The 22,487-nt window shown below is 46.4% G+C and overlaps 1 protein-coding gene across 2 annotated transcripts in view; it reads right to left on the bottom strand.

Moving 5' to 3' along the window:
- Window positions 1-2,842: 2,842 nt before the first annotated feature.
- Window positions 2,843-22,487, bottom strand: part of ARHGAP26 (Rho GTPase activating protein 26) — a 474,825-nt gene continuing 455,180 nt past the window's right edge. Inside the window, exons 21-23 of one of the 2 annotated variants that reach the window (XM_068979311.1) lie at window positions 19,902-20,177; window positions 13,680-13,771; window positions 2,843-4,620 (exon numbers count right to left, since the gene is read on the bottom strand). In XM_068979311.1, the coding sequence (XP_068835412.1) occupies window positions 4,532-4,620; window positions 13,680-13,771; window positions 19,902-20,177 (457 nt within the window). In that variant the 3' untranslated portion in view covers window positions 2,843-4,531. The remainder of the gene's footprint in view (window positions 4,621-13,679; window positions 13,772-19,901; window positions 20,178-22,487) is intronic. The other variant, XM_068979312.1, reaches the window with a different exon arrangement.

The following is a 22,487-nucleotide window of genomic DNA, read 5'->3' as shown; positions in this document are numbered from 1 at the left end:
CACATTTGAAGCACGACATGATACATTTTTTAAATGCTGACACAGGGTGTGTGAGAGGACACCCAGCTGGAGTGGGGCAGGGTTGTCTAGGTAAATAATCACTGTCGTTTGCCAGATATGACAGATAACTCCCCAGAAGAACACCTAGGCCATTCCTTTCAAAGTCAGGTAGTCAAGCGGCTGTTGAGTTTCCTCACTGCCGGCTACCTACTTGGGTAACATGATTGCTCATAAAACATTCAGTGCTAGGGAACTGCGAGTGCCGTAACAGCCACTGTTGTACCCAGGAGTTCTCTGTCTATAAAGCTGAGTGGTCCAGATTTGCTTCTTTTGGAAACAGGAGCCAGAAGATGAAATGTGCCAATAGACAATCATGAGTAGTTGATCACGTTACTTCAGCCTATTATTTCAGTCTCACTACTCCTCAATCATGGATGTTTTTAGAATCTATAGTCAAAATAGTTTTTGGTGTCACTGGGGTTGCTGCTTTCAAGAGACACAAACTCTCATGGCAGAAGGACCTCCATCTGAGCTATAGGCAGGGCATACATAACTGCAGAGTCTTGGCAAACCTGAAATGACACTGTCACTAGCATGATTTTGTGTCGCTAATACCAGCTGGCCAATACCTGATTGTTCCATTTTCTCTCTTCCTCTCTGCCTCTCTATCCAAAAAGGACTCAGCAAGAGGACATGAACTGGAATTATGCTGGGAAAAAAAAAAAAAAACCAAAAAACCACCAAAACCCAGTTTGGTCTGGCATAAGGAAATACATATTGTCTGTAGAAATACTAAAAAACGAAGCTAAAAACTGGCTCCAATCCTGGGACACCATGGCTGGCAGCGCTATGCAGGATCCGTGCCTCTATGTTCAGATTTGAAAAGAGAAGAGAATATCATCAGTCTTGAGCAAGTCAGGACTTTACTTGCCTGGGGAGTTGGGGGAAGAATGTGAAACTAATTGTCTTCTCAAGATATGGTATTCTGTAGCTATGGAATTCTGGGAGTACCTGGAGGAGGAGTGAGAGACTGATCTTGAGGTCTGCAGAAGACTCAGGCTATGTCTACCAACCTGATCCCAGGGCCTTCCAAAAGCAACATGAGACTCCTGGGAAAGCTCAGAGATTTTGGTTCATAGTATTCCACTCTGATACCCAGTTCACTCCCCTAATCTGCCCTAACATTCCTTCTTCCAAAAGACAAGAGTCAGAAGTGAGGAGCAAAGGTAGTGGACGGCAAAACCCATTTTTCAGTCTTTAAGTTCCTTGTTTTTCATTGGCGCATACTCTGAACAGTGTTCTCCAGTTCTGTAGCTGATGGGGAGGAGGGGAGCCTGGCCAGGGAAAAGGAAGCAGAGCAGCCATCTGTCAGGGCCCAGCATTGTCCAGAGAAGCCAGGAAAGGCTCTACCTAAAATTCCCATTTGCACCAGTCCAATTTCCCTCAGCTTCAAATCAGGGCCAACTGAGGAGGGAGGGACATGCTTCCAAACTGGTCAAGGCGGGGCCAAATGTTTACAGGTATGCTTCAGTAAGGAACTCTGAAAGTCAGGGTCTGGACCTTCTGGCTGCCCCCACAGTAGCTCCAGTTAAGGTTCTGATGGGGCAGGTGGTCTAAAACGTCAAATGTATTAAAAGCGTTATGTTGCACTCTAGTTAGAAAGCACAGTGGTACAGAGAGTGCTGGTCCCCTCTGGCCCCTGTGAACAGGTCCCCAAGCTGTTCAAAGTCTGCAAGGAGTACATGTATGCTGCCCCTGTGTGCCTTTTCTTCTTGGGTTTTCAATAATAGCTTCCCTGAGTCCTATCTCAGTCTTCTCCAATCTTAATTCTTACTCCCTCATCCACTGGTAGTGTCTCGCTTGCTCTGGGTTGGGTAATAGCTGTGTCATCCCTGAGCTGATGGAATGAATCACAACAAACTCCTATTACCTTTAAAGTCATCTATAAAGCTATAATAGCACAATCTCCATCCCTCTTTGGAGTTTTTTTCTTATTTTGGAGCCAGAGGAAATCTGAGATGAATAAACATGTTTAGGGAAAAAGGAAGAAGCAGCATATCAAGAGCTAAATATCCTAAGCCAGTTGTTCTTAGAACCTAGACACACAAAACATTTGCAGATTTTAGCTTGGACTCGGTTATAAAGCCTTATAAGATGTGCCGGAAGAGTAAGATACAAGGAGCACACAACTATCCCATCTTCTGTCCTGGTACTTTGGGGTACCAAGAAATACACCTGAGAAGAAAAATGGAAAAAAAAAAATCTAACCCTTGGCCTCACCTGTTTAAATCCTGAGCTTCATCTTACTACTGGGTAGGAGTTCTTGGAAAAGTTAATTGCCTGAAGATGCTCTTTCCATCTCCAAATCCAAAGCCCAAGAAATGCTTAAAAAAACACATCTGGATAAAGAAGACTGAATACCATTAATGTGCCACGTCCACCACCAAGAACCAGCAGAATATGTGGAAATATCTTCTTCCTCAAGGCAAGAGAGGGGCTGACCTTGGCTCTCTCTGACCATGTGTCCCCCTCTCTGCCTCATATACACACTTGTTCAGCAATCAAAGCTTAAATGCGTGAAGCAACTAGCTTAAAGAATATCAAATATAAAACTTTGCCATATAGTATTTCAAATCACTCTATTTACAAATTTATCTTTTAAAAAAATGTAAAAGATACAGTAATTCAACACAATTCAAGTTTTTCTTTTCTTCTTTAAAGTTCCCTCAAGAGGAATTCCAGAAGCAGGACACACTCTGGAACAAGGCTGCCATTCCTGAAGGGCTCCCAGGGAGCTTGACAGTCCCTCACTTTGGAGTTGGTCTGCCCAGAATCACTCTTGCAGGGACATTCAAGTGTGGAAAATACTTGGACTCTCTTCTTTGGAAGCCAAGTGGAGTTGAAATGCCCAGGCCAAACTTCCCCATCCAAGATGGTCTTCCACAAGACCCAGCCCCTTCTGGTCCAGGAAATAATCTTTCTCAGAAGGTACCCATCCCACCTTCCATGCCCCAACCTTGTGGCATCCTCCTAAATCACAATGGCTTATGATATTAGTCTCACGCCCCCAAAGCCTGAGAAACAATTCCCTTTTTCTGAGTGGCAGTGAACATGTATGTCCTTTTAAACTGGAGGCCATGGGGTTATTAGCTCAGGAGTCATCCCTGAAAACCTCCAGGCACCAGTGCTGAGCAACCCAGGGCATGGCCAGGGGAGCTGGTCAGTGGTAGGCTAGAGGCAGGCAAGGGCAGGGGGAGGGGCAGGTGAACAGGAAGGAATGAGAGAGATAGAGGGTGTCCCTCTTTAGGAGGCAGCATGTTGCCCTCTAGAAAACAGACACGAGTTGCATGCAAGAACAGAAATATTAAGCCTGTATGTAATTTAATCTCAAGAGGTTACTAGAGTTTGCTCCAAATATATCTTGGTGCTACTGAAATTCATCAAAAAGGGAACAGTTCTCAGCTGCTATTCCATCTGCCCCCAAGTAGACCTTGTTAATTAAAAGTCAGTTAGTCGTGTCCGACTCTCTGCAACCCCATGGACTATACAGTCCATGGAATTCTCCAGGCCAGAATACTGGCATGGGTAGCCTTTCCCTTCTCCAGGGGAGCTTCTCAACGCAGGGATCAAACCCAGGTCTCCTGCATTGCAGGCGGACTCTTTACCAGCTGACCCATCCGGGAAGCACAGAACTTGACCAGGTTGTTGGAAAAACATTCAAAAAATGACTGAAAGGGGGAGGAGGCAAAAAAATATGTCATGCAAAGATTTTGAGTTACTTTTTGGTTTGGTTTAGAGCAGGCTGGGTCGCCATGGTTATGAGGTGATGGCAGCCCTCGGTGGCAGAGAAGTTCCCAGCTTGGAAGGGGGGCCCTGGAGTGTGTGTGTTCTCTTGCATGAGAGGACTGGACAGAATTCTGCTGATGCTGAGCCAATGGCTGCTTTAGAGATGGTGAGATTGGATCTTGTATAACCAGTGCCGTGACCCCTCTCCATCCTTCATGCAAACAAACAAACCCAGCAGCCCAGAGCACTGCGGGGCTCAAGTATTCAGAGGTGGGATAGAGTGAGTGTCTACTGTAAACAAAAGCAGTGGACCCAGCCTGGATCTCAGGCCACTGCCCAGCCCTGTCAGAGCTGGCTACACTGCATGCTCTTGGGGACTACTTGTATCTCATTTACTTCCTTTTTCAGAAGGTTGGGTTTTGGATGACTGTGAAAACAAAATGAGCACACCCCATATAGGGTGCTAAATGAGAGACATGGCTCTGTAAGCCTTTCTCGTGGTAATCAAAATCACATGGCCTCCTCTGCCGGTTTCCTTCTGTTTCTTGCAGCATCACTGCATGTCAGCTGAGATGATCACGGGGATGTGTGACACCAGAGTTTAGGAAAACGTTCGTGCTGACAGGTAGCAGCAGAGTCAGTCACCCTGTATTTCTCAGCGGCAAAGAGCAATGGTCCACAACACTGAAATCAGCAGTTGTCATGGATACAGTGGAAAGCTCAGCAGTTCTGCCAGGGCTCCTGGTTAGAGGTACTCCACGTAGTTCTCAGGTATGAGGCCCGTCTTTCCATTCAGAGTCCCCTCCAACCAGCCAGGCTCCTGGGATGGATGCACTGTATAGGAAGTGAGGAGAGAGAGAAGATGACGTTACACACAGGACAAGGTTGGGGGGATATGGACTGCGCTTGTGTGGAGGAAGCTTACAGATGAGTGCTGTTGCTTGTTAAGGAACATAATTCTTGTACTTGTTTAAACCAGAGGTTTTTCACCCATTGGGGAACCTGGTGAAGGTCATTCTGAACTTTCTCCATAATTAAAAGGAGAAAAGACACAGACACAAATTCTACTTACAATTTTAGGAGTTTCATGGACTTTGCAAAGTTCCTGATTTTAACTATAAAGAAGTAACATTTCAATTTTTTAGGATAGGGGCTAGATTTTTAGAGATCACAGTCATGATATTCCCTCTCTATTTTTACCCAGGTATCCATCCATCTATGTGCTCATCTACCCACCCAGTGCTGACTATGTACCAAAGTATCCATGGAGGACTGCTGAGAACTAGTCCTTAAAGATACCTAGCTCCTAATCATTTTATTTCCCTTCAAATCCTGACCCTATGCTTCCAATTTCCTTGCAAATTCCCTCTGCATTTTTAAAAAGTATCTTATAGTCTTTGAATGGCCCTCTCTTGTTTCCAACCATACTCTTCCTTAGTTTTCTTTCCCATTCTCTACAGTTTTCCTCTTTCCTATATACAAGTCTGAGAGCTGTCCTCTCCCTCTCTATTGCAATTTAGAAAATTTCTACCCCTTTGATTTTTCCATATCCAAAGACTACATACCCAATGTTCTGTGCTATTACAATCCATCTCCATGGAAACCACTGTGACACTGTAAAAATTACACACAATCTAGCTGAGTCTGCAAAGCAGTCAACAGCAGGAAGGGAGAAAGAAGGGATCATGGACTTGGGAGAGGGGGCTGTTCATGTTTGTGAACTGGGAATATACAAATCACTCTTGGGTGAGGCAGGACATTTGCTCCTTACATTTTAGGAAAACACCAATTTTTCCAAGATTGTTTGGAGAGAATGAATTCCCCCCATTCCCTTCGTAGGCTAATTGAATGACTTCCTGAGTTCATTTTAGAAAAGCATTTCCACCCTCAACACTACAATACAACTCTAGTTTCGGTCTGTAGGGAAAGAACAGAGACCAATGAGACTAAATGGAGAGGCAGCAGAAGGATTGCCACTGAGGCTTACAGAAGATCAGTGTCAACCTTGGCTAGATTCTGAAGGCTTCTATAGGAAAAGGCAAGGTCAAACACCTATGAGCTGGCCTCCAACATGTTTGCATGCTTTTGTTTCTCTAGGAATAGATCCAAGTAGCAAGGGTACGTTGGATTCATGATACCACACAAGGAGGAGTCTGGGAAAGAAGTTCCATGAAAGAATACAACATAGCTTAAAAGTAATGCAGTCTCTCCAATGACCAAGCTCTCTCAGCCCACCACTGAAACGCTAGCACCCAAACACCCCAGCTTCCTGCCCATCTATCCAGCTGATATTGTCAAGATTACTTCAGTTTCTTCAACCTATCAAGTCGTGACTAAAAAAATAAACAACACAAAAACAAGACTCTGTTTCCCTCAGTGGACTCTTTTGGAGGTTCAGGAGCCAACATGGAGAAAGCACAGTAAATGCTCAGCATGGGTGAGTCAGCAGGGGAGCCTGCATCATTTGACCAGTAGTTTGGACTGGTCAGCAGGACTTTCCTGGTCAAACTTGAGTCTCAACAACCTGGTCTCAACAACCACCTAAGCTGGGGGAAATCTCAAATGTTCAGAACCCAAACCAAACAAATCAAACTCACTCCCATAAACTAAAGACCTAGAAAGAATAAATCAACACACAAATTAAAAACCCGAAAAAGACACCTCCTATTTAATAGCAAGGCTCCTCGCTGAGTTGCTGTTCTACTGGATGCACTGAGTCCATCTCTTTCAGACTTTCTCTGTTCCTGTGTTCAAACACAGCTCAGGTGCAGAGATGGTAATGTGTGCAAACATTAGAAACGGAATTTGCAGAATAAGGGAAGAATCAGAGGGGACACAGGAGGCCCTCCAAACTAAAGAACGGGAGAAATGCCATGGGGGATGGCAGAGGACGCCGCAGCCTTTGGGTCAGACTGCTGACATAGTGGAGTCAGCAAGTTAGGCTTCACTAAGGCATGGTACCAGACCAGGTGCAACAGAACCACCTGCACAGTTATTAAAACTGCAGATTCCTAGGCCTCGTGGCATATGGGTTATAGCAGAATCTCGAGGAGGGGACCCAGGGATCTGCATTTTAACTCATTCACAGAAAGTTATAACTTCTCTGTGTGAAAATGCCCCTGCAACGAAGTGGTAGAACTGACGAAGAAAAGAGGCAGCCCCAGAACCCCCAGCTTTCCATCATCTTTTGTTTCCCTTCCTCGCACTTCAGGGCTCAGTTGAAGGCCCACCTCCTCCATAAATACCGTCATGGAATGCCATCTACCTGCTCCCTCCCTTCCCCAGGCTCCTGGAATGCTCATTGTACATACCGCATATTATTCATAGGTCTTATTAATGCTGTTCAAATGTGTTAAGCTTGTTTTCCCTAACTAGTTTTTCAGTGCATTTCAGTCTGTATTCTATCACTCAACACACTTCACTCTCCTCCGGTGAACTACAATGAAAGAAGCTAACACCTACAAATGGTGACAGGAAGTAGCCACGGACTCAGAGACAGACTCATTTAATCTTAAGGATCCTACTATTACCCCTATTTTATAGCTGAGGAAAAATTAAGGCTCAGAGAGGTCAACTGATTCATGCAGGGGCACCATGTTAGAACCAGGATTTGCACCCAATTTGTTTGATCCCAGAAACCAAGCCTTTTCCCACTATATCATATCCCTATCCAACCAGAGGAGGTGATCCTTGAGAAGAAGAATGATGGTGCCCATGGAGACTAACTGGTGGGCCCTCTGTTAAGTGCTTCCCCTGCAGGACCTCTTTTCATCTTCACTATGACTACAGAGTTGCTCCTGCTGTTATCCTCATGTTACTAATGAGAAACAAAGACTCAGAGAAGTTAAACTTCTAGTTCCAATTACAAAGCTGGCAGATGATGGAGATGGATCTGAATTCAGGACATCTGACCCCAGGCTCTGAGGCCTTAAGTACTACCACTCTGGCCTAGCCTAATGCTCCCCAGACACTGAAGATGCTTGTAAGTACTTGTTGGGTTGAATCACACCAACATCCAACCTTCTGAATTGTACCAGTGTCCCTTATGCTATGTAAACACACAAGGTGTTGCAGTGAGCTGCCTGGGCAGCTCTCCAGCCCAGCAGGCATTATAACAAATAAAAGCTGCTACTGACATGGGTGTGCTTACTGCCAACTACTCTCTCTCAGCTCAGTCCATATTCACATCATACACCCCTGCTCCAGCAACTCACGCTCTCCCGGCTCCTTCACTCATGATGGACAAGGAGCAACTGTGTGCCTAAGATCCTGAGAGCAGGCTGCTCCAAGGGGAAGCAGCACTAGCTGGAGGAGTGCAGACCCCCATGTGGCTGAATGAGTGGACTCATTTAACAAATGTTACTTCAGCACCTACTAAGTGCCACATTCTGCACACAGAACAAGACGAGAGACTGCTCTAGGGGAGGGGCCGTCTATAGTAAGCAAGCATGTAATTTTAGGTAAACTGATGAGGGGAGAATGAGACTAAGATAGGGATATGACTGGGTGGCCAAGAGTTTGAAGAGTTAAAACCTAAATAATCCAAAATGGATGGCCACGCAGTGGGTAATGCAAGTGAGAGGCCCCAAAATGGGGAGAAGCTTGTTGTGATTTCAGAACAGTGCTGTGTAAGTTTTTCTTAAAAAGCCAGATCATCAGTGTGTAACTACTCAAATCTGTCACTGTTGTGCCACAGATAATATATAAACACAAAGCGTGGGTGGCTGTGTTCCAGGGAAGACTTATTTACAAAAACAGTCAGTGGGCTGGATTTCACTGGCAGGTCATAGTTGCCGACCCTATTTAAGAACATAAAGAAGGACTCAGAGGCTGCTATGTATCAAGGGAGGGGAAGAGGGGGCCAGAGGGCAGGGGTGGGACCTGGAGGACCTCATCAATAATTCTAAGAACAATATGAGGCTACCAGAAGCAGGAGAACAACATGATGTGACCTCCATTTTTAAACGATCATCTGGCTGCTATGTAGCGCCAGGGTTGTGGGGCAGGAGCAGATGCAGTAAGACCAGTTAGACAGCTGGTAGAAACGCCCGAGGGAGATATGGAGAGGCTGGGGAGGCTAAAGGACTCCACGAGAAATTCTCTGGGAACCCCACTGCCTGAGATGCCGTTTATCAGCAGAGGAAATCTGGGGCGGCCCTGCCTGCACTCACCACTGCACCCTGTACCCCAGGAAGGACGGATCTGGCTGGCCCATCTCACATTTGGATAAAAGCATCCCAAGAACCCAATTTTAGTGAATGCCATAGGAATTTTCCAGGTATCACTAATCACACTGCTTCTAGATGACTAATGTTCCTGGGAACACCAGTTATTTCTCTTTCCAGTTACTGTCTGAGGTGCTCTTGGTGAAAGCACAGTTTCCTAGTAGATTGGCCAGGGCGGACACTGGAGTTATTTCCACGTATTGCGCAGCCATTACCCACTGCACAAAGTCCAAGAGCTGACTGAGCATCCTCTCCAGATTCACAGGGGGCCTCTGGAATCCAGAAGCTTGGAGATTAATCATTAGGAACAACTGACTTCCCCCTCAAGGAGCCCCTCCCTCTCCCTCCTCTTTTCTTCTTCTTGATCCTGAGAAAGACAAGACACACACACACACACACACACACACACACACTCACACACACACTCACTCACTTACTCTAACTCTGTCATTAGAAAACTTCCTTCTGATTGATCTGATGATTTAATCTGACAGTGACAGAGCATACAACTCACACTGCTAAGGCCTCACCTAGGACCTTCAGCAACAAACTGCTGAGTGAGAGAACAAGGGAAAAATCTCTGACATGTGAATAGTTCTTTTCTTTAACGTCCACTTTTTTTCCTAACAAGACAAAGGGATGGAGCAAGTAGGGTCTAAATATCATTTTCTAAAAATTGGAAGTCATAAAACATTACCAACCAACTAGATTAAAAACTAGACCAACATTTTGTTAGATCCTTCTTTCACTGCAGCTCAGTAAACACTGAGAGGTGTTGTCTTTAGGGCTTAATGTGGCCTTCTGCCTTTCAGGGGATTGGAAAGGTCACTGGCACTGCTGGTTAAAAAGAAACGAGTGTCATTAATGCTGTTGTGATCCCCAGAGGCCACAGGAAGGCCTGGTAAGTACTCTGCCTCTCTTCTGCTATCACTGGCCCTTGTGGGGTTAAGACGATTACTGAGTTGAGGGGCAGAAGCAGTCACAGAACCTGCTGGGAAGGGAAGGACTTGGTAGTTAAAAATCAAGTATCATTTCTTTTTTCAGTTGGCTAGCTAAACAACTTCAAAAAGGAGACTTAAAAACTAAAGAAGGGGGGAATGCCAAATGTATAACCCTGCTGGGAATCAGTTGGGCAGTTCTTTCAACAGTTAAACGCAGAGTTACCATGTGACCCAGTAGGCCCCATGCCGTGGTATATCACCAAAGAGAGTGGAAAATCTATGTCCCCACAAAAGCTTGTATGAAGATGTTTATAGTAGCATTACTCATAAAATGAGCCAAAAAGTAGAAATAATCAACATTGCAATCAATGGATAAATGGATAAACAAAACGTGGTATATATCCATAAAAAGGAATGCAGTTCTGAGGCATACTACAACATGGATGATGTTGAAACCATAATGCAAAGTGAAAGAAGTCAGTTACAAAGACCCTGTATTGTATAATTCCATTTACATGAAACATCCAGAGCGGGCAAATTTATAGTGCCAGAAAGCAGAGGAGCAGATATCTAGGTGGGATGGAGCAGGCTTGGGATAAATGGGGCATGACTGCCAAAGGGAGCAGGGTTTCTTTGGGGGTGATGAAGATATTGTGGAATGAGATAATGGTGATGGTTGCACAACTCTAAATATACTAAAACCCACTGAAATGCACATTTTAAACGGGTAAATTACATGGTACATGGCTACCTCAATCAGTTCAGTTCAGTCACTCAGTCGTGTCTGACTCTTTGCGACCCTATGAATCGCAGCACGCCAGGCCTCCCTGTCCATCACCAACTCCCGGAGTTCACAGAAACTCATGTCCATCGAGTCAGTGATGCCATCCAGCCATCTCATCCTCTGTCGTCCCCTTCTCCTCCTGCCCCCAATCCCTCCCAGCATCACAGTCTTTTCCAATGAGTGAACTCTTCGCATGAGGTGGCCAAAGTACTGGAGTTTCAGCTTTAGCATCAGTCCTTCCAAAGAACACCCAGGACTGATCTCCTTTAGGATGGACTGGTTGGATCCCCTTGCAGTCCAAGGGACTCTCAAGAGTCTTCTCCAACACCACAGTTCAAAAGCATCAATTCTTCAGTGCTCAGCTTTCTTCACAGTCAAACTCTCACATCCATACATGACCACTGGAAAAACCATAGCCTTGACTAGACTACCTCAATAAAGTGAAAGTGAAAGTGGAGTCGCTCAGTCGTGTCCGACTCTTTGTGACCCCGTGGACTGAATGCAGCCCACCACGCTCCTCCGTCCATGGGATTCTCCAGGCAAGAATACTGGAGTGGGTTGCCATTCCCTTCTCCAGGGGATCTTCCCAACCCAGGGATCGAACCCGGGTCTCCCACATTAAAGTTGTCTAAAAAAAAAAATGGAAGAATGCTGAACTCAGGAAGAGGAGTCCCAAACAAGATACACACGCTTACACAGACCTTTTGTGAGCTTAAACCCACTCTGCCCTGGGATCAGGGGTCCGCTGTGTTGTCAGACTGAATAGCTGACAGGAACACAGCAGCCCCTTGTCCGCTGGGGTACTGTAGTGAACTGTGGTTTAGACGGCAGACCTCTAAGCTCTGGCTTTACTGCCAGATGTGGGGACCTCTCATATCTTGCTCATGTATGTACAGAAGCCCCTTCCCTGCTAACAGCACAGCACCAGAGCCCGTGCATGCAGCCCACTGACTGGTCTGCCATGAAAACTGTGTCATGTTATGGCTGGGCTGTGATGCCCCCGCACGTGGCTTTAGGCAACCTTCAGTGGACTCACTTCATCTTCAGGTGTGCCAGGATCTAAAAGCTCCAGCTGCTGACAGGAGAGGTGGCTTGGCTTGCTATATGTACATCTTGATTTTTAAAGAACCCAAATGAAAGTGAATAGAGCAAAGGTTTAAGGGCAGTGCTCTGGGGACTTTGAGAACCATACATGAGGTGCTGTGGGCTCACCCCCAGCCCTGCTGGCTCAGATGAAGGGCCACCAAATGTGACCTGGGAATTCCCGAGGTGCTCTGTGAACTGTTTCCCATTTTATCTACTCAAGCCTGACCATTATCTCTGCCGTGCTGAAGGCAGGGGCTGGCCAAACAGTGGGGAAGCCCCCTTGCATATAGATGCACTCAAGGCTGGTCCCCAGGAGCCCATCTCTGCTCTGGCTGGGACCTCAAGGCCCTTACAGAAAGCCAGGATCCGGGGTGTTGAGGTGCAGTACCTACAGCCCAGCTGAGCAAGCCAGAGCTGGGTCGTATTAGCAGCTAAGAAGAAAAACTGTCCTTGTGAATGATAAGAGCATCAGGGTCTTTTTCTAAAACAGATATAGTGAAATGATGATGATCATAACAACAGCAGGACACTGAGAGCTTAGTGTGTGTTGAGTACTACTTTAAACATGGCATGCACACTATCTCAGTCTTCTCTCACATCCATCTGTTCTCTTTCTATGACAGAGAGGACTCAGGAGCAGAGAGGTTAAGTCACTCCTTGAGGCCACACAGAATCAAGTGATCAAGCCAGGGATTGCGCTACAGTGGCCTAAATCTCAAGTTCAGGCTGTTCATTGCTACACAGGAGCCCTGGCAGTCCCACGTTTCCAGGTCTCTGGCAGGTGGTAGGAGGTGTGGTCCAGCTCTAGGCAGGACTGTGTGATCAGGATGGGGAGGGAGCAGGGGGCAGTGTTCACTCACCCCTGCTGGGGAACTCTGCCCCCGCCCCACCTGAGGTCCAGGAGGGAGGCCCAGAGCATGCCCAGTTCCTGAAACCAGGCAGCTGGTTTTTGCTTCCTCCTTTGAGCAAAACAAACAGACCCTTTCACCCAGGCATCTAGAGGGATTAACCCCCAAGGAGAACTACATCTGGGGAAATCTCAGCCACAACAGAAACTTGGGCCTTTCCCCAGAATCCTGATTTTTCTCTCAAGGCCAATAATAAGTTATGATACATTGGGACATCAACTTCATCAATTTTCATTTTAAAAAATATTCCCTTTTTTTTGAGGGAGGAATACAAACAAATGCAACAAGGAAATGTATCAAGCAAGCCCGAGGCCCTTGGGGCAGGGGCCTGAATCTATTTTCCTGCAGGAATGCCTGTGCAGGACAGCTGGCGCTTGGCAGGGGTGGTTTGACTCTGGGGTCAACTTCCCGCTCCCGGCAACACAGGAAGGACGAGAAGGGACGCAGCACAGCTTTTTTGCCCTGAGCTCACCCGATGCCTCAAGCCTACCAGACCATCTCAGAAACCGGCCTCACCTGCCATGGACAGTGAATCCCCTGGAACCCCAGAAGACAGGCATAGACCCTGCGGCCGCAGCCCCCCACCCAGAGCTTCTGCCCCCTTGCAGGATTCCTGTTCTCCACTGCTTTGTCTCCCCGCCCTGTCCAGCCCCCTGATGCTCAAAGCCTGTCCACGGACCATCACATTCAATGCCCATGACGTCTCCATGACACCGCCCTGTCACCGTGAGGAGGCGACTCCACTCTCCTCTCTTGACAGTGACTCCTTGAGCTCTGCCGCTGCTCTCCCACTGTGGGAAAAGACCCCCCCCTCCCCCACCACACACACACAGTCCTTTTCAGTCTTACCTGTTCTATGGAAATTTTCCTTAGGTAGAAGTGACTTAGCAGCAGCAGCAGCAGCAGAAAGCAACTTTGACAACTCCAGTTATTTATTTGAAAAACTCACCATTATCGAAGACCGTCCCTGCTGTGAATGAGAGCTCGGAGTCGTGTTCTGCTTTGCAGGCATACAAGGCTTTTGCCTTCCGGAACGGTGTGCTGGGGGAAAACAGTTTAATGAGCGTTTTTAAAAAACCTCCTGCAAGATATTTCATCTCTCTTCTTCCCCTTCCCTGCAAGCGGCCTAGCCCTCTCTTGTGGGAAGAGCCTGACAAGGCAGCCAGATGGCAAAACATGAGGTAGGAAAGTCACAAAGGTCACCAGAGTAAAAACAAGAAATAGGCAGAGAAGAGCCATGAGCCCGGGAAAACCACTCTTCTTGTGGGGTCATCTTGTGCCAAGTCAAAACTTGACCCGGGAGTCACAAGAGCTGAACAGTTGGGAGGGCAGGCTGGGCCCCATATGGGGAGTAGGACTAGCTGGGGAGTAGGGAAGTGAAGGCAGGAAAAGAGCTTCCAAGTTGCTCTTGAGGACACTCCCAGCAGACCCTGCTAAAAGCCGCAATGCTCAAGGAGTTGAAAAGGAGAAATTCAAGCAAAGATGGGTCTGGGCTCCAGGCCCAGGGCTGACGTTAGCTCTTGCAGATGTTACTTCTTTTTCATTGGGCTGGTGGAGCAGGATTCCAGAGTTGGAACTCCCAGACCCCCAGGGCAGGGCAGGGCAGGGCGGGGAGCAGACAAGGTGTGGGCATGAGCACATGTGTGCATGTGCGCGCGCATGCATGCGTGTGTACGAGCATACGTGTGTACACGTGTGTGGGGATGAAGAAGGGAGAAGGGACATTGTGGCAGTTTTTTGTGCCTTTCTCATTCAAGGAGTGCTGACACTCGTGAATCAGAATCACTTCAAAAAATGCAGATGTCTGGGTTCCACCCTGACGTGCAGATACCAGCATCAGTATTTTTATAAAGCTCACCAAGTGACTCTCGTGAGCAACGAGGGCTAAGAACCATTCTTCTAGAGCAGGGGTTGGCCAACTCCCTCTGTAAATGCCTAGACAGTAAAAATTTTAGGCTTCATGGGCCATACGGTCTCTGCTGCTTCTATTCAACTCTGCACTGTAGCATGAAAGCAGCCGCAGACAAGATGTACATGAAAGAGTTTGGCTGTGTTCCAGCAAAACTTTATGCTTATCAAACACAGGGGGCAGGCTGGATCTGACCCAGTGGCTACAGTTTGTGAGCCCATGTTCTAGAGTACAAGTTGCGAGCACTGCTAAATCAATTTTTGTTTTGATATCCAACCAGTTCCAGCGGATCTATGACTTCTCAAAGGTCATAAGAAAATGGATGTTTAGCAGTCAAAGGCTGGCTCTTCATTTGCTGAAAGCAACCTCTTTCTTCTTCTAAGCTATCTAAGGAAGCATATTTAGGGGCTCCAGGGTAGAGTAGCCGAAGAGCAAGTAGTCCTCTGGGTTAGACAATTATTCAAGAGATATGTATTATTTGCTTTACCTTTATTTGGCTAATGAAGGGCCTCAAGGACCCAGGGAGGCTAAACCTCCATTTCGAGTCACTGAGTGAGATTTAGTAGAGGAATGGTCTCAGGTAATCTGACATGATCAGAAGGAGCAGGGCATTTTCAGTCACTATAGAACTGTTACTCTTGGAGTCACCAAGTCCAGCTTCCCTCTGGGAAAGAGGCATCATCAATGTTTGGAAACCTATACAAATGGCCAGGCATTTAAAACTTTTAGTCTTGGTTCCATGAAAACTGAAGGAAAGGTGACATAACAGGTCTATTGTGTGGATAAATGGCTATTCAGAATTTGTTGCTGAGGTGCAGTTTACTGGTGTTTTCTCTGGTCTTCTAGTAACCAGGAAATAACCGGGTGGGAGAAAACTGGGCAAGTAGGAGAACATGAAGTGGGTTTGCTGGGAGTGGAAGGAGGAAGAGCCTTTAGAATGTATCAGCTCCAGCTGGAAACCAGCTCCTCCTACATAATTATCATTAGTGTTAGGATTAAGTTCAGGACAAGGGGCAGAGTCTGTGAATCTAACAAAACCAAGTCTATGTGTTGACCACCAACGGCCAAACAGCCAATGTGGGATTAAAGTTTTATTGTTTTATTTTGCTGTTTGGTTTTTTTTCTGCTTTTGATGGAATGGGGCGCAGAGACCATCTGCTTGTGAAAAGTGTTAAAACAACCAAAATTCTGAACAGACAGGCAAGTGAAGCCTGCAATGACATGAACATGGAAGGAGAACGCAGTGGCCATGAGCCAGGGTCATTGTCCCTGGAGGACGGGGCACAGCAGGTGGGGGGAGAGGCCAGGGACCAGGGACGGGGAGATAAAAGGTGAGGCAAAAATCATCTGAGGCAAGGCTTCTCCGGCTGGGTTTTCATAGAGGTTACTTATTAACCTCCTCAAATACAAAGAATGGGACAAAACAGGGACAAGCCAGGGAAATCAACTGGGGTATCTGGCAGGAAGGAAAGAGGGGGAATACCTCAGATGCCCAAGACTGTCTTTCAAGAGGAGTAAATTTTCCACTAATATCTGCTTTGGGGGATTTAATAACGATAACATTCAATAAAGCAGCATATTAAATATAAGAACAAAGTTCAGGAGAGAATCTTGCTTTTGTTTCAAATTAAGAGGTGACTGACAGTCTACAAGAGGGCTCCCTCCTACCTCCACGGCACGTGTACCAAGAATGGGAGAAAGGATACAAGGGCTGCTTCTAAAAGGAACTACTCCTGCTCCCCAGGACGAGGGCTGGCAAATAAGACACGAGGCAGCTAGTTAAATCTGAAGTTCAGATCAACGAGGGATACCATTTTAGTGTATGTCCCAAATATTGCACAGGATATACTTAAAAAAACATTTGTGGTTTACAATTCAAATATAATTGGATATTCTGAATCTTCATTTTATTTGCTAAATCTGGCAGCCTACGCAGGGGAAAGTTTTCTGTTTGTAAGAATTTGCTAGACTGAGTCCCACTGAGTCCCAAAGAGTCCCATGTCACACTCTCTCCTTATCAAAAGCCTTGAGCAGTTTGCATTAGGTAGGGTTTCTACCCAAACAGATCCTGTTGGCACACAGGTTTTATTTGTAGGCTTTGGCTCTGATTAAAGAAATACAAGATCTCCACTTTGGTTCTTCTGCTCCCTACTCTCTGCAGAGCACCTCTACCCTGGACACAGAGAGCCTGGGGTGCCTGTGACTCTTCTGCGATGGTGCCCTTCAGACCTCAGTGGGGCCTTCAAGGGCACAAACAAGCTTGGAACCTTCTGCTAGTTCATTTTTAATTTTCGCCTCTGAGCATGGCACAGGGCCAGGAAAGCACTCAGAGGAGTTTCCCTCAACTGCCCTTGCAAGCTCTGCAAAATGACAACCCACTATCTGCACTGTCCAGGGAGGCGGGCTCAGCTAGACTGGCGAGATGCAATAGTCTGATCATTTTGGCCTAATTTCCAGGAGCCCTTGTGTGATTCCAAGTTAGGAATTTGGGGTGGGGAGCTTTTCTAGGGGTGCAAGTGAAAGTAAAGGGAACACTCCTCCAGTCCCCTTTCTCTGCTGTGCTGTGAAAGGCATCTCCATTCCTGAGCTTGAAGTAATAAGCAAAGCAATGCTTTGAAGAGGGGGGACCAAAACTCTTCCAGAGAAGTTTATATAGAAGTTCATGGGCCCATTAATTAGGTCTAATTATGTTTTTATTTTTAAAAGCTCTGTCTAGGGAAGGAAATCTGAAACTTCATGTTCTGAAAGTGGATTTGGGGGAATGGTTCATTGGACCTGAATAATGGGTATATGCCCCCACCTCTTGGCTGCATATTGCAACAGCAATTACGGGATTTTTGCCCTCTGTTCGCTGGCTCCCCAGCTGTGTCCCCATCCATGCTCACTTTGGCACACATGGTCAGCTCAATGATAGCCAATTCTAAGTCCTACTCTGTCTTGCCTATTTCAAAATGGCAGCGTCCTACAGGGCTGTGCAACAGCATCATCCAAATGGTGCATTACAACAACGGCCAGAGTGAATGGGCCTGAGTAACCATGAACCCAGACACATGGGGTGTGCAGATTCTGCTGCCACTGTCCTCTGCCAATCTGGAAATACTTTGGAAAAGGAAAAGCTAAAAGAGTAAAACCTGGAAATTCCTGGGTGACAGGAGTAGAGAGGTGGAGATACTGGACAGGCAATAGGGCCCCAAAGCTTAGAGATATAGAAAAATGAAAATCGTCAAAGCAGAGCACATTTCAGTTTTTTTTAGCTGAATTATTCTACTGTCCTGAGTCCCCCCAACCCATTCTATTCAAGGGCCAATGTTCTGAAGATTTTACTTTCTTTTGATCAAAATGAAGGAGCCACATTTTGGCTCTGGTTCAGGTCTTCATGGGGCAATCAATGATCTAACCAGAACAATTCAAGCCATATATCTGGTGTCCTAGAAAGTTAACATCTCCCAGAATGTACCTAAGAAACAAGTAGGAGATAATCTGAGTGTCAAGAAAAGTATAATCTGAATTTTTACCTTATTCCCAGGGTGAGGATAAAAGGATATAGTGAAAAGCTCTCTCTTTCCCATTTTAAAGGAAAAAGCTAGACATAAAACCTAGAAAAGCAAGCCAGGCTATCGGGCTGGGAAGCATGAAAACTCAAATCTGGGGCTACCCATGTATTTGGAGGAAAGAGTGCTGGTTGAGGGCAAGAAGTCCTGAGTTCTGGATTGGACCTCATGAGCCATGCGACTGCAAGCCACTTCTCTGTGCCTTAGTTTTCCTCCTCTGTAATACGGTTCAGGCCATTTCTTCTCTCATTCTCATGTGAAGACACAATGAAATGATAGGTATGGAAGTGCCTGGAGGAGAATAAAGTAATGTGTGTGCCTGTGTGTGTGTGTGTGTGTGTGTGTGTGTGTGTGCACACGCTCAGCTGTATCCAACTCTTTGCCACCCCATGGACTGTAGACCACCAGACTCCTCTGTCCATGGAATTTTCCAGGCAAGAATATTGGAGTGGGTTGCCATTTCCTACCACAGGGGATCTTCCTGACCCAGGGATTGAACCCACACCTCTCACACTGGCAGGCAGACTTTTACCACTGTGCTACTGGGGAGCATCCACGTATGTATGTGGGGCTTCCCTGGTGGCTCAGACGGTAAGGCGTCTGCCTGCAATGCGGGAGACCCGGGTTCGATTCCTGGGTCGGGAAGATCCCCTGGAGAAGGAAATGGCAATCCACTCCAGCACTCTTGCCTGGAGAATCCCATGGACAGAGGAGCCTGACAGGCTACAGGCTACAGTCCATGGGGTCGCAAAGAGTCGGACACGACTGAGCGACTTGTACATATGTATAAATAGCATGGTGTTTCTTTCTTTTTTTTTAAGTGAGACACAGCTTTATCGATTATTTAAGCCTCTCTGCTGGGCCTCCCCTTTGGAGAAAACCAGCTATGAGTAAAAGATGGATGAGAAAACACTGCCATGGCCTGAGGTACTGATGAAGCTTATAATTAGGCTCCGTGTTTGGGCTGTCTGAAAGCAGAGCCTATCACTGCAAGATACACACATGCTGGGGACATACACAGCAGAGGGACTCTGCAGAATCCTCATGAATTTTTTTGTAGCATTTAAACAGCTTCTTTTTTCCAAAGAACTCAGATACAAAGAATTAAGTCTGCATGTCATCAAAGCAGGGAAAAACTACAGCCTGGGCCTTGGAGGGAGGAATTAGGTCAACCCTCAGAAAGAGGTGTTACCTGTTCCCATAAGAGCTAAGGGTTTATGACACCTGGAGACAGACGCAGGCTGGGAGCATGAGGGTTCCTGGGACTGCATGGAAGGTAAGGAACAATTTATTCTGTATTATATTTGTCTCTCTCCTAACTGGTCTGGGTCTCATCATCTAGGTATCAATATTCATGGCCAAAAACCCAACTCCACAAATAAATGTTGCCTGATGCTACCTGATAAAAATGAGGGAAGAAAAGGCTGGCACGTGTCTCAGCACTGTTCCCCTTGAAATTATCTTGTGCTAAAGCACAGAGAGCCTCCTGATTCAGAGAGCAATCTAAACAGGAGCCCTTTCAAGAAGCACTCTCTCCCCAAACTCTAGGCACCACAGATAAATTCAGGAACTGGAGGAAGGGTTCAGAGGGGCACGAAAAATGCCATGCTGGTTCATGCAAATGGTCCCTCCCAGCTTTGGTCTCTGAGGCTGGAATCCCTGACCAGCTTTGGATAAGCAGGAACAGAGTGATCATCATCCGTGATTTTACCTGGAGTCTTCGCGAACTGCTTCTTCTGGCCTGTCAAAAAGCAAGTGCAGGTTTGGATGGCAGGGAACAAAGTTGACGAGGAGGCTGAACACTGCATGAAGAGAGGACCAAGCCGATGAGAGAACAACGGCAGCAACAAAAAAGCAAACAAACCCTGCAACAGACCTGATGGGGGATGAGTCGCTGGACGTGGATGAAGTGGGCATAGGGCTGGATGGCGCCGAGAACATGGGCCAAGATGGCGAGAGGGGTGAAGTTGGGCTTGGATTCGGGGGGCTGCAAGACATAACCACCAAAAAACTCGTCAGCACACAGGGAAACCACAGCAGGAGCACAGGAGGGTCAGAGGAGGCTGAGCAACAGGGAGTTGGAGAGACGGGAGGGGCACTGAACCCAGACTGCGTCTTCAGCGCCAAGGCACATTTCTCCAGACCAGACCCCCGTGTCTTCCAAGTAATGCCTGCTCTGGAATTCCTGGGAGTATTAACATGTCTCTTCGCCCCACAGAACAACTGCTTTCTAGGTGATAGGAGCTTCCGCAGTCGTGTCTGTTGTGCCTTTGGCCATCAGTGAAAAATGCCCTGAACCCACATCCATGGGTTCCCACACACACATCCTATCACTGACCTCCATCTGGGGCAGGGCTAGCTTATAACCAGCCTCCAGCTTCCACCACTACGGGTTTCGAAAGTTGTGTCTCAGCAAAAATGATCTTTTTTTTGGCGGGGGCGGGGGTGGGAGGGAGCCACACAGGCCAGTCCACCAGAAAACGATTTCCTGTTTACATTTTTAACTAAATGGGCTGTGTGCCATTGGAGACCCAGAGAAGGGCTGCATTAGGACAGTGATCGCAGGTGGAGGATGGGTCTGCACACACACCTCCCAGGAGAGGGCACACGACTATGTGCAGCATCCCATGGCCCCTAGGAGGTTTGCCTTCCAGGCTTATTCTTTTTCTTTTCAATGATTTTGGGCATTTTGATGCTTGAAGAAAAAGTCCCAGATGGAAGGCAATGTAAAAATGAACTGAAAGCTTAAATCTGTCAATTTGTTCTTTGCTGGGTGGCTGATCAAAAAACTGGACAGGAAAGGTTGAAATCACTCACTAAAACATGGTTGGTGGCTTTTAAGTAGTCATGCTAGCCCTTTGACTTATTTCACAAATTATACAAACAAACATCTAGCAACTCTGTAAAACTGCATTAAGTCATAGATAGCACAAACACCAAAACAACGCAGAAACCACCCAGCCACACCACCTGCAGCCCTGGACGGCAGCTGGCCTTTCTGACCCAAGCACTGTAGGAATCCAATTCCAGGGAACACACTGTCTAAACATTCCAGGATTTAGCAAGAACACATAAATGTCCTACTTAATGAGATATCTTCAACTCAGATGGGAGACTCAATAATGGCCTTAATTATCTACAGTTGTAACATAAATTCCTACAGAAGTGTACAGTAAAATCCCACTGTGTGAGTTCATTGAATATCCTCAGACTAACTGAATGAAACATTTAGTAAATGCCACTATGGGTACTTGCTTCTAGAACATAAAATCTATGAGCAGGGAGTTTTGTTCGTTTTGTTTACTGCTGTACATCTAAAATAGTGCCTAAGAGGTTTTCAATAAATTATTATTCACTAAATTAATGAATCTCCTTTAACCCAACTATCTAGCCAAGAGGCATTATTATAATTCCCATTTCATAGGTATGGGAACTTGGGCCAATTTGAGGCTTACCTAAAGATACTCAGGCTGTAAGTGTCAGGACTGAGGTTCAATCCAATCCAAGCACAGGGCTCTTGCTGCCATAGTGCATTGCTGCTGGGTGGTAGGACTTGCTTTGGTCCTCTAGGCTATGCCAGGCTTCTTTATAGATCTACTAGAAACCTTCTTAACCACTGATTTATGAGCTTCCTTCAGATGCCTATCACATTTGCAAGGGAAAATGGGAATGCAGCAACACACAGACCCAAATAGACTCAACACATTGTAAATCCCAACAAAATACTCAATCCTGCCTCCAGTCTTCCGACTGGTAGATTCATACAGCAGATGGAATTCATATAATAGAAGAGATTACAATTGAAGAGTATGGCTCTTCTCTTCTCAATTATTCCAGCAATGACTAACTTATTGGACACACAGTGCGATCAAGACAATAAATGGAATACAACTCAGCATTTACCAAGGTCTCTGACTTGCAGAGCATACAGTGTATTTCACGAGATGAGACAAATTAAAAAACAACTATAAGATAAGATAGCAAGTAAACTTCATTAGTTAAGGGATCAGTTACTCTACGATTAGTTTAATACCTGTTCCCACACTTGATTCTGTCTTGGGTCCTGGGAGGGAGTGCTGCCTTATTTCCACTGGGTAGTCAGTCCTTAGTTAATCCACAGAGCAGCTGGTAAGAGGCCCTGCATTCCCTAGTCCTCCTCCCACAACCATTCACCCTCCCACAAGGTAATGACCCAGTGAGCAAGGGCTGGCTATTCCAACTGCAGCCCAGCCTGGCAACTCAGGTTCCAACCAGCGACAGTCTGGAGGTTTATGAGAGCAACCCAGGCCCAGAGGCC

The sequence above is a fragment of the Capricornis sumatraensis genome, chromosome 9 (assembly GCF_032405125.1).
Source record: "Capricornis sumatraensis isolate serow.1 chromosome 9, serow.2, whole genome shotgun sequence".
In the NCBI taxonomy this organism is placed as follows: Eukaryota; Metazoa; Chordata; class Mammalia; order Artiodactyla; family Bovidae; genus Capricornis; species Capricornis sumatraensis.
The sequence above is the reverse complement of the archived record's forward strand: the minus strand, read 5'-3'. Positions and strand labels throughout refer to the sequence as shown.